Source organism: Mustela nivalis (genome assembly GCF_964662115.1).
Source record: "Mustela nivalis genome assembly, contig: HAP1_SCAFFOLD_3088, whole genome shotgun sequence".
NCBI classification, from domain to species: domain Eukaryota; kingdom Metazoa; phylum Chordata; class Mammalia; order Carnivora; family Mustelidae; genus Mustela; species Mustela nivalis.
This window is the reverse complement of record NW_028133582.1, coordinates 1-16590: the sequence shown is the minus strand read 5'-3', so window position 1 is coordinate 16590 and position 16590 is coordinate 1. Positions and strand designations below refer to the sequence as shown.

Genomic DNA, 16590 nt, shown 5'->3' with positions numbered 1-16590 from the left:
TCATGAGGATAATAGGGCTTTCCTGATGATTTATGGTGTTAATGTGTGTTTTCTTCTGAAGTCATTTAAAATAACATTTTTAAAGTTCTGGACTGGAAATTTCTTTTTCTTTTTCTTTTTTTAGATCTTCCCCTACAACAACTCCCCCAACTCCCGCCCGCCTGTATTTGAATTTGTCAATATAGCTGTGTAGATTGAGAAGCAATAATTAAGAAATAGCACTAAAAAAGTTTACAGAGCCTGAGAGTATTTAATTAAGGCATAATATACTATAGATAAAGTCAAAGCTAAGATTTTGATTGTTTCCATGTGCTTCAATTAGCATCAAATCAATCTTAAATCATTTTATACTTCTGAAGTTTCCAAATAAATTTAGATTTTCTAGATACAGCTGACTGAAATGTAGTCATTTACCTTCTTTGCTGTCTATTCAGCTTATGTTGTGGATCTACTAGGCATCCAGTGCCATAGTAAACCTATTCTTGCCACCGGCTTCTACAAAATTAATGTCTTTTTTTTTTTTTAAATTTTTTATTTCTTTTCAGCGTAACAGTATTCATTGTTTTTGCACCACATCCAGTGCTCCATGCAATCCATGCCCTCTCCAATACCCACCACCTGGTTCCCCCAACCTCCCACTCCCGCCCCTTCAAAACCCTCAGATTGTTTTTCAGAGTCCATAGTCTCTAAAATTGATGTCTTTAATCAAATCACGAATATAAATTTGATCAGTGCTATTCTGTGTGGATTAGGATCTAAAGGCTTATACATAAAAGTTATCTATAAGAAGATATATCCTCAGATATGCAGAGTCATGCTGGAGACATACATGGGTTTCCTCATTTTCACACTTAGATTGCTAGGTTAGATCAAAGCTAAATTCTAATTCCATTTAGTTTTATGGAATAATCAGCCTTCTCTCTTTCCTGGCCAGTTTCCAATTATTTAGCCTTTTTTCTCTAAAATCCATGGAGCAAAGTTAAGCACTATCTTTCCTCTAATTTCATAGCATATTTGAAGGAGCTTTGTAGGGAATGGAGCAGGACGACAGAGTACCAAGCATGAAAAAGGCTAGGTTCTTGAATTGCTTTTGCCTCATGGTAAGTTATTTGGGGAATGCAGCAGTCATTATTATTCAAGAGTAAAGTGACACTGGAAAACAACATATTTTCTTCAGGTTAACCATTCAGATTTATTTTAAAAAGGAGAAGAGAATGTTTTTGTTGATTTTAGAGTGAAGGCAATAGGCTTTCTTTGGCTAATTCATGCAATCCTTGAGTAAAATTTAAACCTGGGTTACTTTGGTAGGATTTAAAGGAGTAGGACACATGTGAATACAATGATATTAGATATGTGTAATTCTGAATAATAAAATAAAGATTAAGATGGTAATTTTGGTCCCTCAAGTACTGGTATTTAAACTTTAAAAATCAATCAAGAGAGAAGATTAAGTGGTGTTTCTTTGGTACTAAAAATGTAAAGCTAAGACCAAATTGTTCTATTTTCACAGATTTAAGATATAAAGAATGATATTTAAAGACATTAAAATGGCTATTAAATTCTCTTCAGTTTGCAAAGAATCTCCTATGAAGTACACTTAGAAGAAATCCCTGAGTACATTAACTACTGTATTAGTATCTTCCTTCATAAACAAAGAAGAACAATTTGAAAGCTTTGCAAGACAGAAACACACTACTTAGCAAGAGCAATATTTGTGTATAAGACTCCCTCCATAGTGCTTGTAAATTTGGCCAAAATATATGTAATAGGAGAAACAATAGAATCATAAAATTAAAATATGACATTTGGACACATTAACCATCCTTAAGGTAAATCCAAAAACCATTGTCTTATGGTGTTTCTGTTTTGCCTTAACCACTCGATATTGTTCTTCACTGTTTCCAGCACTTGTTCCCTAGGTTTTTCTCCTGCTCCAGCATCTGGATACTTTTTGAAAAAACTCTCCATCTAGAAGTGAGAGAGAAATAATTAAGAAAGTCATTTTCAGCCCAATTAGTATTCAAGGCTTTTATTTACAAGCTGGATTTGTCGTCTTCTTCCCTGAAAATTCATTATCATTGCACAACACTGAGTTACATGTCTTGGTGCATCAATTAGACTGAGCCCTTCTCTCAGATTGGCAATCATTACCCATGACTTTTGGACGTTTGGCAGCATGTCAGGTCCAGAGAGGCTCTGCCATCTTGGGGAAGGAGAGCAGCACACTAATGGCTGCATGCCCCTCTGTGCTTCTGCTGCTTCTCTATTTTCTGTGCATGGTTCCTGGAAAACCCAATGTGTGGAATGCGGGCTTTGCTTAGCCTTTCGCTTCAGGAACTGGGACATTTTAATATACTTTCAGCTCCCTTATTAAGGCCTCATAATACCACTGCTGTTAACCTTTGTTCTCTCTTTCATCTTCCTTCCAAAATCCTCCCCCAAACTCAATCATAGTATTATCTGTCACTTCCAAAAATAAGAATAATTTTGTTCAGAAGAATGTTAACGTTCCAATACATAATACACAGATAATGAAAATTCATACAACCTCAATTTTCCAACACTAATAAATGTTTTTCCCTCTGGGAACTGAGATATTTGAAACGTAAACATCTTTAAATTCCAAAACTATGAATTTTGAAAGGAATCAAATCTTGACTATCTTATTCCAAGTTACATACAAGGAAAGAGGAGACATATGGTCCACACTTTGGTAAGCCAGAAGGTCTCATGCAACCTTCTAAGCCTCTCACGGCCTCAATTTTCTCAACTTTTACACTTTGTTACTTGAATTGTTTTCAGTTTAGAAAAAGCAGGTCTACATTTAATTAGATATAAAACTTATTTCTTTCTCCTTGTCTTCTGAGATCTGAATAGAGAAAATGCCATTTCCATTTGAAAAAAAAAAAAAAAAAAGGAAAAGAAAAGTTTAACTCTGTTCTTCCTAGACAAGTTTAGAGGGATTTCACTTCATACCTGCCAGAGCTGAAGTTCAGTGTTGAAAGGTTCTGCTATCGTGACAATCCTGCCAAGGTTTCTGTCATTGAGTGTATATCTGAAGAGAAATTTAAGGAAGGAAGAGGGAATATAAGTGCCCAGAATTTTAAATCCTTTTCTGGATGTAGAAATTTCCTTTTGATTTGTAGGGTTTTAAAAATAGTAATTTTCAAAGTAAGCAAAACAGTAAGTAAACACATCTGATTTAAAATTTCTATTCAGGAAAAATTCTTAATACATCTTTCAACCTTTTTGTAGACAGAGCCACACCATCATCCCAGATGTGGTAGACTGCTGGTTGGATTCTCCCAATCTGTTCTTTTATCCTGCACGCATGAGAACCCAGACAAGAGATCACATTCCTCCACCTCCCCAGGGCGAGGTGCAGATGAGCGGCTCAGTTCTTATCAGAAGAACAGGAACATAAATGCCACATTCAACCTCTGCTTCCTTGCTTGAGTGAAGGAAAATTGCTTGCCTTTTATTCCCTTCCTCCAAGTTCTAGCCACACCGACAGGATAAGGTCCTAGGCCTCGTGGGGGCAGAACCCTTTAACAACTTGGGAGTTCTCGCTTCGGGAGACTAGCATGAGTGAGAAATAATTATGTATGTCCTTTAAGCTGCTGCATTTCTGTGCTTCCCACACAGCAAAGCAGCTCTAGTCAACTTTACCTTGATAAATCCTCCATGTATCTTCCCTCAGGTACAGAAATTTGAACATAAGCTATTTATTCTTCTTTCAAAAAGCTTTATGAGCTACTTGCATACTGTATTAGTCTGTATCACCCAATATGATCTATATTAGTGAGGCTACGCAAAGACACTTGAAGCTAAGTGCAAGGATAGGATTTTAGAGATGATACTCTATTCCTGTCCCTCTCATACTTTCTCTCTTATAGAACAAGAATCAGAAATTTCCTTGCAGACCAGAATACAAATAATTGCGATTATTGAAAATCTCATTGCAACCAATCACGGTATGAAAAAAACAACTACAAGAATTATGTATTAGCTTTGAACCACTGGAATGCCAGGGAAGGATAAAAGAAAACACAACACTACATGGAGAGGTAAACAAACATTAGAAGAAATTTTACATTTAAAAATTACAACAAAAGCAGAAGTCATGGAGATAAAAGCTAATAAAGTTTGTTGTATGTATTTTTTAAATGTTTATACTAAAAAGCTTATAAAATTAAGTAAAAATTCATTCTTTTGTTGTGAAAAGAGCAAATATTTTCACTATACAAAGAACACTTACAAACTGGTAAAAAGGAGAAATATGCCAATGTGAAATTATTAAAGAAATGAATCAGCAGTTTGCAAAAGAAACATAAAGAGAAAATGAACCAGTGGGGGGGAAAAAACAGGAAATGTTCTAATAAGTAACCATGATTTTCAGTGAACTAGGTCCAGTGCTCACTCTTATCACAGACACCACTGAACTGAAATCCACCATTTCTTTCATCTCTCATGTCTTAACAATCTAATGTAAGCAATTTCCCTTTACTTAATGTCATCAGTCATTATCCCAAATATAATGTGTATGCTGCTTGTCCTCACCCCTCATAGACTCTGAGATCTATTCCAACTAGCCTTCTGGAATGAACTCTTTCCAGGGAGTATTTCTTCTCATTTGGGGAACATTTATTTTCCCACATCCTTCATAGAAGCAGGTCAGAAATGGAGTTGATGTGCTCATGCTCCCCACTGTGGATTCCAGACCAGTATTTCTCTACTCTTTTAAAAAACCTCTGTTCCTTCTAATTATTCCCTCTCACGTAACTTATGATACACTTTAGCACCTGACTCCTAGTCTTCCTCTCTACTCCAAGCTGTGATTTCAAGGCCCGCATCGATGATAAATATAACATCTCAGCTTCTTAGTTTCTTGACATTCTCATTCCCAATGATATTCTCTTTGCTTTGACTGTCAATTCCCATGATCATGCCTTGTGATCATCAATAAGTACACTGTCTCTAAAATTGTTCATTCATGCACCCTTCGTGATAAAATTTACCTTTCAGTTTCCACTGTGACCATTCTCTGACTTCATACGGATTTCTGGCCCATCAACCATCCCTAGCCCTATTCTCCTGGCCACCAGCTCTTCCTTTTCTTGCACTTTTTTCCTTATATAGTTTAGATTCCAGGATCTACCTCTTCCAGTAACATTTTTTCCTAAGCCCTAAACTCCCTTACAGTTTAATAACTTGTTTCTAGCAGCAAACACTCTAGCTTTGGATGAAATCAACTGCCCATCTCCTCTGTGTTTGCATCAAGTGGCTCATCAGTCAAGGGAGGTCACCCAACTTTTCCAAAATGTTTTAGTATAAATTCATGAATATCAATCTTAGATGGACCCTCCCTGTTGACAGTCCTCCTACATTACCCTGGAGAGTTCATTCTCTTAATCCTTGAATTACTTTTTTCAAGTGTTTTCACTCTCTTAAACCTCCAGACATTCTCCTGCTTCCCTCCTTCTCCGAAAAAGATGACCTTATCTTCTAATTCACAGAGGAAATACATAGTAACTCCTACATCTTTTAGTTTACAGGCATACAAAGATACCTGTTTTTCTTCTGTCATCTGTGCATTGACTTCAACTTCTCCCCACTTCCTTTTTTTTAATTAATTAATTTATTTTCAGAAAAACAGTATTCATTATTTTTTCACCACACCCAGTGCTCCATGCAATCTGTGCCCTCTATAATATCCACCACCTGGTACCCCAACCTCCCACCTCCCCGCCACTTCAAACCCCTCAGATTGTTTTTCAGAGTCCATAGTCTCTCATGATTCACCTCCCCTTCCAATTTACCCCAACTCCCTTCTCCTCTCTAACACCCCTTGTCCTCCATGATATTTGTTATGCTCCACAAATAAGTGAAACCATATGATAATTGACTCTCTCTGCTTGACTTATTTCACTCAGCATAATCTCTTCCAGTCCTGTCCATGTTGCTACAAAAGTTGGGTATTCGTCCTTTCTGATGGAGGCATAATATCCATAGTGTATATGGACCACATCTTCCTTATCCATTCGTCCGTTGAAGGGCATCTTGCTTCTTTCCATAGTTTGGCGACCGTGGCCATTGCTGCTATAAATATTGGGGTACAGATGGCCCTTCTTTTCACTACATCTGTATCTTTGTTCTCCCCACTTTCTTAAAAATTTTATTTTAAAAAAGAATCTTTTCTGTCTTACATATTAAATCTCTCATTCATCACTAGCTCTTTCATCAGCTTTAAAATAAAGTAAACATATTAAAACTATCTTCCATGGGGGCGCCTGGGTGGCTCAGTGGGTTAAAGCCTCTGCCTTTGGCTCAGGTCATGATCCCAGGGTTCTGGGATTTAGCCTTACATTGAGCTCTCTGCTCCGCTGGAAGCCTGCTTCCTCCTCTCATTCTCTGCCTGCCTCTTTGCCTACTTGTGATCTCTGTCAAATAAATAAATAAATAAAAATCTTTAAAAACAAAAACAAAAACAAAACTATCTTCCACAAAGAAAAAGAAAATTATTCTTTTCCTTGATCTGGCATCTCTTAATTTCCTTTATCTCACCTCTTCATTCAGGGTCAAAATTTACAAGACAGTTATCTACATTTCGTATCTTCATTTCCTCTCCACTGATTGGTTAATTAAATTGTTTCAATTTAGGTTCTGTCACCATCGTTCCACTGAAAAACTCTTTCTAGAGTTACTATGCCAGCAAATCTAATGGACGTTTTTCAGTCTTGGATTTACTTAAACCTTAAGTAGCATTTGAGACTATAATTTCCTTGAAACAATCTCCAATTCAGCATTTCAAAAGAAACTCAATGGCATCATAAATAGGAAACTGAATTCATTGCTCTCCTTCTCCTGATCATTTCTACAAATCTAGGCATTATCCTTGTCCCCTCACTTTTATTTCTAATTCACCAAGCTCTAAATGTTCTTACCTCTTCATCTTAATTCTTTGAAGCAGTCTCAGCTTGCTACTTCTCCGCCATCTTGACTCCTCCCCCTTAATTCTTATATCCAGAGTCCAATCTACCACTATCTTTTTCTGTGACTGTGCCAATAGCTCTCTAACAGCTTTTCTCAAATTCACTCTGGCCCCCATCTAGGTCTGTGCTTTACCACCAGAGCTTTCTTTTCAAAATAAAATTAGTCATTTCACTTTCTTACTTAAAATCTTTTAGTGACTTTGCACTGTTCTTATAACAACAGCCCAAATCTTAACCTGACCTTGCAAAGGTTGGCCCTTGTCTTTTCTCTTTTCTGATAGAAGGTATTCAGCCAGGAATGTTTCATCTCCTGTTCACCTAAATAACTCCTGCTTTTCCTTTAGAATTCAGCTCAACCATCACTTCCTTAGGGAAGCCCTTAATGTCCAAATGCTCTTGACTTGGCCAGTTTCCCTTTTACACTCTTCCAGTGTGACTAGAACGTCTTCTGTTTGCAGTTATTACAGTTTTAAGTGTACATGCATTTGTGTGATTCCTTAATTAGTATTGGTCTCCATTACCAGATCTTAAACTCCATGAGGACAGAGATCAGGTCTGTTTCTACTATTGTATCTCCAATCCCAAGCACAATGCCTGGTTCATGATAGATGTTATATAATATTTACTGGCTAAAAGGATTATAATTTAAAATGAGATATCAGTTTTTATATACTCAATTAGCAAGGGTATTTCTTTTTTCTTTCATTTAAATTCTGTTAACAAACAGTTTGTTAACAGAATTTAAATGAAAGAAAAAAGAAATACCCTTGCTAATTGAGTGTATAACTGTATAACTGTTTGTTAACTGTTTGTTAGTTAACAAACAGTTCAATATTGTTTCAGGTGTAGAATTTCAGTGGTTCATCATTTTATACATAACACCCAGTGCTCATCATAAGAAGTGCCCTCCTTAATACCTATCACTCATCTATCCTATCCATCTCCTAGCTCCCTCCCTCAGCCCTTGGTTTGTTCTCCACAGTTAGGAATCTCTCATGATTTGTTTTCTCCTCTCTCTTTTTCCTTCCTGAATATTCATTGGTTTTGTTACTTAAATTCCACATATGAGTGAAATCATATGGTATTTGTCTTTCTCTGATTTATTTTGCTTAGCATATTATACTCTAGCTCCACCCAGGTCATTGCAAACAGCAAAATTTCATTCTTTTTGACAGCTAAGTAGTATTCCATTATATATATACACCACCTCTTCTTTATCCATTCATCAGCTGATTGGCATTTGGGCTCTCTCTGTAGTCTGTTATTATTGATAATGCTGCTATAGACATCGGGGTGCATGTATTCCTTCAAATGTATATTTTTGTATCCTTTGAGTAAATACCTAGTAATGCAATTGCTGGATCATAGGGTAGTTCTATTTTTAGCTTTCTGAGGAACTGTTATACTGTTCTCCAGAGTGGTTGCGCCAGCTTACATTCTCACCAACAGCTCAAGAGAGTTCCCCTTTCTCTGCATCTTGCCAACACCTGTTTTTTCCTGTGTTGTTAGTTTCAGCCATTCTGACAGGTAAGGTGTTATCTCATCATGGTTTTGATTTGTATTTCCTTGATGATGAGTGATGTTGAACACCTTTTCATGTGTGTCTGTTGTCCATCTGTATGTCTTCTTAGAAAAAATGTCTATTCATATCTTCTGCCCATTTCTTAACTGGATTATCTGTTTCTAGAGTGTTGAGTTTGATAAGTTCTTTATAGATTTTGGATATTAGCCCTTCATCAAATGTTATTAAAAATATCCTCTCCCATTCAGTAGACTGCCTTTTAGTTTTGTTGATTGTTTCCTTCACTATGCAGAAGATTTTTATCTTGCTAAGTCCCAATAGTTCATTTTTGCTTTTGTTTCCCTTGTCCCTGGTGACGTGTCTAGTAAGAAACTGCTGTAGCCAAGGCCAAAGAGCTTGTTGCTTGTATTCTTCTCTAGAGTTTTGATGGTTTCCTATCTCACATATGGGTGTTTCATTAGCAAGGATATTTCTAAAGACAGCCCTGAGTATGAGCAAGGGTTGGAAAAATGGTCAAAGTTAACAGTAAATTTTTTTTTCTGGGCGGCCATTCTGCAACATTCATCAGACAGTTTGGAACAGTTTTATTATCCAATACACAGAGATTGCTTAAATAAACTAAGATGTATCTACACATTGAAATATGATTGAGCATCAAAAATAACATTGAGGAAGCACCAAAAATAACATTAAAGACATGAAAAGACATCCACAATAAAGGATGATGCGGGGGGAGAAGCAGGTTATAAAACCACATGTATCATATGATTCCATTTCTATAAATAAAGAGCCATAGAAAAATGTCTCAAGGTAAATAGTAGTGTGAAAAGGGTTATTTCTAGGTAGTGGAATCACAGGTATTTTTTGTATTCCTATTTTTGCTTATCTGTATTTTGTGCAAAAAAAAAAAAAATACCTACCCAGTTTATAATAAGAAAATGGGAGATTTAGAAAAAGAATCACACCAAGTTGCTATAATGATATTCTGTAGATTCAAAGAAAGTCTGTTAATTAGAGGTAAGAAAACAATTTTTCTCAGTGACCGTCTATAATTCTATAATGTTCCTTTTCCGTTTTGCTCATCATGACTACAAATTAAAGGATATTTGAGGGAACTAGCAATGAGTAGATTGGATAAAGACTGAAACTACCTGTGTGAATACTAAAAATGTAAGAACAAAAGAGTTTAATCCCAATAAACCAATATCATATAAACTGTAGCATTTAAAGGAAAGTATGTTGTATATTTATATTAATTACTTTTAGAATTAATATAAGGATTTATCTTAAACATTAAAAAACATTATATAATAATCATCTTCTTGGACTTAATATTTATGTAAGTATTATTATATTATCCAAAAAAATTATTTCAATGCTCATAAAACTTGTAATTAGATTCTTACTAAACTTTTTGTCTATGAGACAGTCTTTAAGTGGTTTCAGTCATGTCCCATTTACTTAATTTTCAACCATAGTCGTAAATTAAAATCAAACCTTAGCACACTACACTGCTGACTTATTGAGTTCATTCACCTTCACAGTTTCATTTGAGACCTTACTGGAATAAACAAAAGCAAAGACTAACTGCAAATGTATCTTTGGAGCCTGGGTGGCTTGGTTGGTTGGGCGACCCTTTGGCTCAGGTCATGATCCCGGAGTTCTGGGATGGAGTCCCGCATCAGGCTCCCAACTCCATGGGGAGTCTGCTTCTCTCTCTGACATTCTCCCCTCTCGTGCTCTCTCATCTCTCTCTCTCAAATATAAATAAATAAACATTTTTTAAAAAAGAAGTATCTTTGGAACTTTTTGATTAAGTCTCGAACTAGAAAGGGCTTTAGTGGTGTGGCCATCAGTTGTCATAAAACAATCAAATGACAAAACCATCTACAAAAAAAGCAGCTTATTTATTTTAGGATGACAACAAATTATTTAGGAACCTAGACAGGAAAATCACTCATTCTGAATTCTGGAAAATATTCAGGAATTTGGAAATATTTGTATAAAGCTTGCTCATTTTTGTTTAATTCATCCTATCCAATTTTAGCAGGGAAATTCTATTTATTCAAACTAACCATAATTAATATCAGGTGTTATTTTTGTGTCCAACATGTGGTTGTAGTATAATTTTATGTTTGAGGCTATGTGAAATAATACCTCATGAGAATTAGATCATTAGACTATGAAGAAATATTAAAAGCCTTGGGTGAGGGTTTTGGAACTAGCATTGGAAATAAATATCAATTTATTATTTTTTAAATTCAGGATTACTTCTAATACATTTATTTTAGGGCCAGATGTTTATGACTTCCATGACAAAATAACACCTGTTTTTTCTAGTTATTAATTATTAAGAAGTACAGTAATGAACTAATTTTTTAAATGAAAAATGCCTTATTTGAAATAAATCACACCAGAACTATTCAAATAAGCCTTGAAAAGTACTTTATACTTAATAAGCAGTAAGGGAATGGCCATTTTATAATGCAAATGGAACATTATTTACTTATCTTTTTACAATAATTCAAAAGTAAGCATTCTTCTTCATCTGCATAGACTTCCTGCATCATGTGCTCAAAAAATGGAAGACTTATGGTCTTTTTGATTAAAACAAAATACTCAGTACTTGTCACTAGGCATATATTAAGCAAATGAAAGGTACTAGCTTGCATGACATGAAGCTTTATCTTCAGATAAGAACATGTTCTCAATAGAAAGATTCAGTAATTCTAGGTCATGCATTTCATTGAAACAGTTATAAACAGATGGACAAAGCAACACACACACATACACACACGCGCGCGCGCGCGCCAGTCAATTTTTGTAGAGATGGATGAGCAGTTACATGCAATCACTGCAAAAACAGAAAAACCAAAACTTCCTCACAGATAGGCAAAAGCAATGTAGGGTATCTTAGTTGAAAGATATAGATACAATCTGGATCTCAGAAGGATGAGAAATGTGCATGAACCTAATGACAGCCTGGTGAATTGTGAAGTAGAAAAGAGAACAGAAATAAAAGTTATCTTCAGAGTTAGTGTTTCTGATAAGGCAGTCATTATCAATGAGGGAGTGCTGATAGGAAAACAGGAGAGATTAGGAGAGGATAACAGGGCCTGTTCCTCAGTGTGGGAATTACAGACAGTAAAGGTCTTTTTGTCAATGTCTACATGGGATATATAATCTATATTCTATTTTATATTCTGTAAAGAACGTTTTTAGTGGGAATAACCACTAAATTTAGAGGATTAGGACCAAGAATAGCAACATTTCTTCTAAATGGGGCTGAAGGAATGAGAAATTTGGGAAAGCATCTCTTTAGTTTGATTTGTTCCTCTCTTGTCCTTTCTGTTTCCCATTTTAAAATTGCTATTCCCTAGAGAATGTAGGTCCCTTTAATACCTAAAGTATAATTATCTGGTCAAGGGAGATAAAAGTTTTCATCCATATAAGCTCAGTAAGATAGAAGGCTCCAGTTTGAACCCAAGACCAGAAACTCGCTTAGTTTTCATTAAATCTTGAGAATTAAATACATGCCTGGCGTTATACTAGGTGCTAACACAACAGTTATATTAACCTGTTTTAACCAAACTAAAAATAATGCAATTTAGGCATCTCTCCAGATTTCAGAACTCTGTAGATCAGTTAGAAGAAATAATTTCCAGAAAAGGAATTGGGCCTAAAATTAACTAGTTTATTACTTCCCTGGGAAGGAAAATACCATGATCCTTTACTTCTAGTAATACGCCATTCTAGATATTATATAGAAAGTACAACAAAGAGAAAAAGAAAGAACTTGTCGATGGTATCAAACAGAGAGAACAAGCCATTATCTGATTATCCCACCTGTCAACTAGATATTCCCAGTTGAGCTGAATCCAATTCCAGGCCATATTCTTCCCATAGCTGTTGTATGAGATATATCGGATAACTGTAAACACGTCCTGAGTTTTAATAAGGTTTGGGTCCTTGAGCAAATCTAAATATCTAAGAAAACACAAACAGAAAAACAATTCAAAATGTTAACTATTGGGCGCTTGGGTGGCTCAGTGGGTTACGCCGCTGCCTTCGGCTCCGGTCATGATCTCAGGGTCCTGGGATCGGGTCCCGCATCGGGCTCTCTGCTTGGCAGGGAGCCTGCTTCCCTTCCTCTCTCTCTGCCTTCCTCTCTGCTTACTTGTGATCTCTCTCTGTCAAATAATTACATAAAATCTTTAAAAGAGAAAAAAAGTTAACTATTAACTTTTTAAAAATTAACTGAATTTATTGTATACAAGCACTTCACCCACTTACCTATTATCCCCTTGAACTTCAAAATTTTAAAAAACCAATAAATTAAGGGAAAGTATTTATACTTTTATTTTCTAAAGAATAACAGTTACATCTTATTTGTTTTTCCCTAAATTGTAAGAAACAACCTTCTAAAGCAATTTATATGGTTAGATTAATTAGCTATAATTATAGTTTAATGCAAAGAAGTCCAAGATAAATTAAGTGACCAAATTGACAGATTTTTATCAACTGCATGCCATGGCTGTACCTAGAAGGAATATCTTGACATACTCTAGACCATTCAACTTCCAGAAACTGCACTTTAGTGATAGTCCTGAATTTTTGTGTAACTTATCACTCATCCTCTAATTCACAAGAGTCTTGGTAAGACATGTAAGCACTTGCTAATTTTCTCATCAGATAATCAGCACAGTGGCATCAAAATAATGGATCAATATGATATTTTATGGAATGGCAAAATGATCAAGTTCTTGATAGATTATTTTAGAGCCAAGAGCAGAAGAATGGACATCTACCCTAATGCAAGATGGTGAAGGAGTATTGCTGGCTTTGTTTCTGGTAATCCTTACAAATTGGCTATTGCATCATAATTTCCTATTTATATTCTGCCTTGTTCATGACCTATATGTTTCTCAAGGATAGATATCATGCCTTATTCATTTTTATTCCCACAATTTATATACCTACACATAGAAAGGACATCCTATATGTTGGTTAAGTCAATGCAGTAAATAACTCAGAAACCATAACTAGGCAACAAATGAATTAGGGCAGATGCTAGTTGATTTGGGGCATGTGTGTAGGCAGAAGATTCATAGATGTGCTTCAAGCAGTCTTTCTGAGTGGGAATATAAATATATTTTGTGTGTATGTGTGCATATTGTGGCACATACTCCTTCTCTGATGACATAAACCAGTTTGTTCAGGGTTTTGGATCAAGGTCTCCTTGATCCTAGGGAAGTAGGTAGGCTCCTACCCCAGCCTCAGAGTATGATGATGGCCCAAATCAGTCAAAGGAATTCAAGTTCATCCTCTCTGGCAAATGACCAAGAGGTAGACCTAGAGTATAACCCAGAATGATCAAGTGTGATTCAGTTCTGGTTATGAGGGGAAGCGGAAATAACTCACCTTTAGCATAAAAGACAAAGCCTTATGAGAAGGAACTCCTTTGTCCTTGCTCTTCTTTCACTAAACATATTTGTGTGAAGACAAACTGTTTGGAGCTCTAGAGGTTATGAGACATCCAACATGTTGAGGATGACAGAAAGAAAAACGCCCTTGAATCACAATGTTGAACCACTGCTCACAACTAGAAACTGCGGACTCCCAGAGTGTTTTCATGTGAGATTACATTTCTTTATTCCACTCTTACATGGATATTTTGTTTCTTGCTGGGAAAATAAGTTTTAATAGATGTTCTTGAAAACGTATCCTACTTTAATTCACATCTTAAAGTGACCATGACACATAAACCATCAAATGCCACTCATATGAATGGAAAAAAAAAAAAAAAACTTACCTTGACAAAAGAGTAACATTCTTCACTGATGCTAATCCGTACAACAGTTTTTCTTTTTCCTGAGCTAATGAAGTTTTCTGGTATTGATCAAGAGTGTAGTTCCATGAAGTCTCATTGCCAGAGTTCTGCATTCCATACCGATATACCAGAAGCCTGAGATTTACAGGAAGCCTAGAAGAAGAAACAATGTTTCAGAGATTTTTATTCTTCATTTCTAAATTTGAGGTCCTCTAGAAATGAGCACATAAACAGTCACCTTACAGTCCCACTTAGCCACTGCTGAAATAATTGGGTAGCATTGTCCAGGGCTTCTTGATCTCCCATTTTGCACGCAAACCCTAACACGGAGGCACGGAGCAACCTTAAAAACAAACACAAAGCAGGGGCTGTGAGCACTTTTTAACATGTTTTAACACATACAAACAAATATTAAATGAAAATTAGTTTTAAAAATGTAAGAAATAACTTTTTAATGTGGCCTCCGTCGTCCTTCCATCCCAGAAGATCTGCAATGGGCTTCACTTGACTTTGAAAGTATTTCTGAAATAAAAGCACCATGTACAATGAGTAATAATTTACTATTTATCAACAGTTCCTCATTTATTATAATCTATAACCCCCTGTTGTAATCTTCTTCCCTACTAGTTCAGAGAACTTTGGGCCTCTCCTTAGGAAAGAGAGGTTTTCAGTTCTTACGACATGGAAAATTTGCTTCAGTTCTGAAGATAAGAACATCCTGGATCATTCTCTAATGTTTTAAAAAATTTTGGGTAAGCTCCTTTTAACCTCTACTTTTTAGTTAACATTTGTAAGAAATGGAGTAATGCCTGACATACTTATTGCACTAAGAAGATTAATCAAGTATTGATGAAATAAAAATACTGATAACTAATATATATATGCCACCTTTGGGTTTACAAAGGGTGTTTATTTTATATGACCTATACTATCTCTATTGCCGTAGGCAAGGATGGACCGACATTCCTATTGTATGAAGGAAATGAAGACCACAAATATTAAATCGTTTGTCCAGTTATTGTCCAGGAATAAGGAAACAAAATGTTATATATTAGTAAGAATAAATTCATTTTAACATAGATAAATCCATTGAAAATAGGATCTAATTAGTATTTTATCTATTGTAACAAGAGAATATATTGTACTATATTCTTTCTAACACTAAAATATATCGTAAAGTGGTATACTGAACCAGAAATACTGGCACATTTCAAGTTGGAAAAAAAAGAAATAGTATCTTTTTGGTTGGACTAGTTGTGTCATTGTACTTTCCTTTAATTTCACTTGGCACATGGATATGCTCTTGCTCTTGTATCTCTCAGAAGTTCCTTGACTCAGAAATCTCCTTATTCTGCTCACTGCTATAAATTTACTGTCATAAGATATAACATTAATATTACCTCAATCACAGGATATAGCTCTTTATCATCTTCAAACATGCTAATAATATAGGTTACAGCTGAAATTGCTCTCTGCCATGGTAAAAAGTCTTCTTCCATTCTGAGATACTTGGTCAGGTTTAGAGCCATCTTATAATCTAGAAGTTGAGCTCTAAGGAAGAGAAAAAAAAAAACATTAATTAAAAACTATAGACTAAAAACAAAACAAAACAAATCAACCATACACTAGTACTCATTTGACTAAAAGTACTAATATGGAAATCATAGAATTCAATGTTAATGAGAATCCTTCTATTAAGCAGTTAAGAAAATGCATTTATTTGGGGGACACAATCGAAGAAGTTTGTTCACAATAATATCTTAGTGCTTTCATATATTCAATAGTAAAGAGGAAGACAGAACATTAAAAAGTACATTTGAAAAATTGCTGAGGAGAAATTCTGGATAAAACTAAAGCCATTTAGCTATAGTTAATATTGATGGATAGACACAAGCCGATTATAGTGTACAAATGTGGGGCACCTGGATGGCTCAGTGGGTTAGGTGTCTGACTCTTGATTTTGGCTCAGGTCATGATCTCAGTGTTGTAGGATCAAGCCCCACATTGGGCTCCAGGCTGAGCAAGGAGTCTACTTGAGATTCTCTCTAAATATATAAATAAATAAATCTTTAAAAAATACTTTATAAGAGGGCCACCTGGGTGGCTCAGAGGGTTAAGCCTCTGCCTTCAGCTCAGGTCATGATCTCAGGGTCCTGGGATTGAGCCTTGTATCAGGCTCTCTGATCAGCGGGGAGCCTGCTTCCTCCTCTCTCTGCCTGCCTCTCTGCCTACCTGTGATCTCTCTC

The 16590-nt window shown here is 35.6% G+C and overlaps 1 protein-coding gene across 1 annotated transcript; it reads right to left on the bottom strand.

Annotated features, from left to right (window-relative positions):
* Positions 1-1167: 1167 nt before the first annotated feature.
* Positions 1168-15928, bottom strand: LOC309858655 (glutamyl aminopeptidase-like). Its single transcript, XM_082751366.1, has 7 exons — positions 15745-15928; positions 14793-14866; positions 14583-14687; positions 14327-14497; positions 12361-12501; positions 2977-3055; positions 1168-1968 (listed from the first exon to the last, which is right to left on the bottom strand). The coding sequence occupies exons 1-7, from the start codon at positions 15871-15873 to the stop codon at positions 1825-1827; spliced, it is 843 nt and encodes a 280-aa protein (XP_082607492.1). The 5' UTR covers positions 15874-15928; the 3' UTR covers positions 1168-1824.
* Positions 15929-16590: the final 662 nt, after the last annotated feature.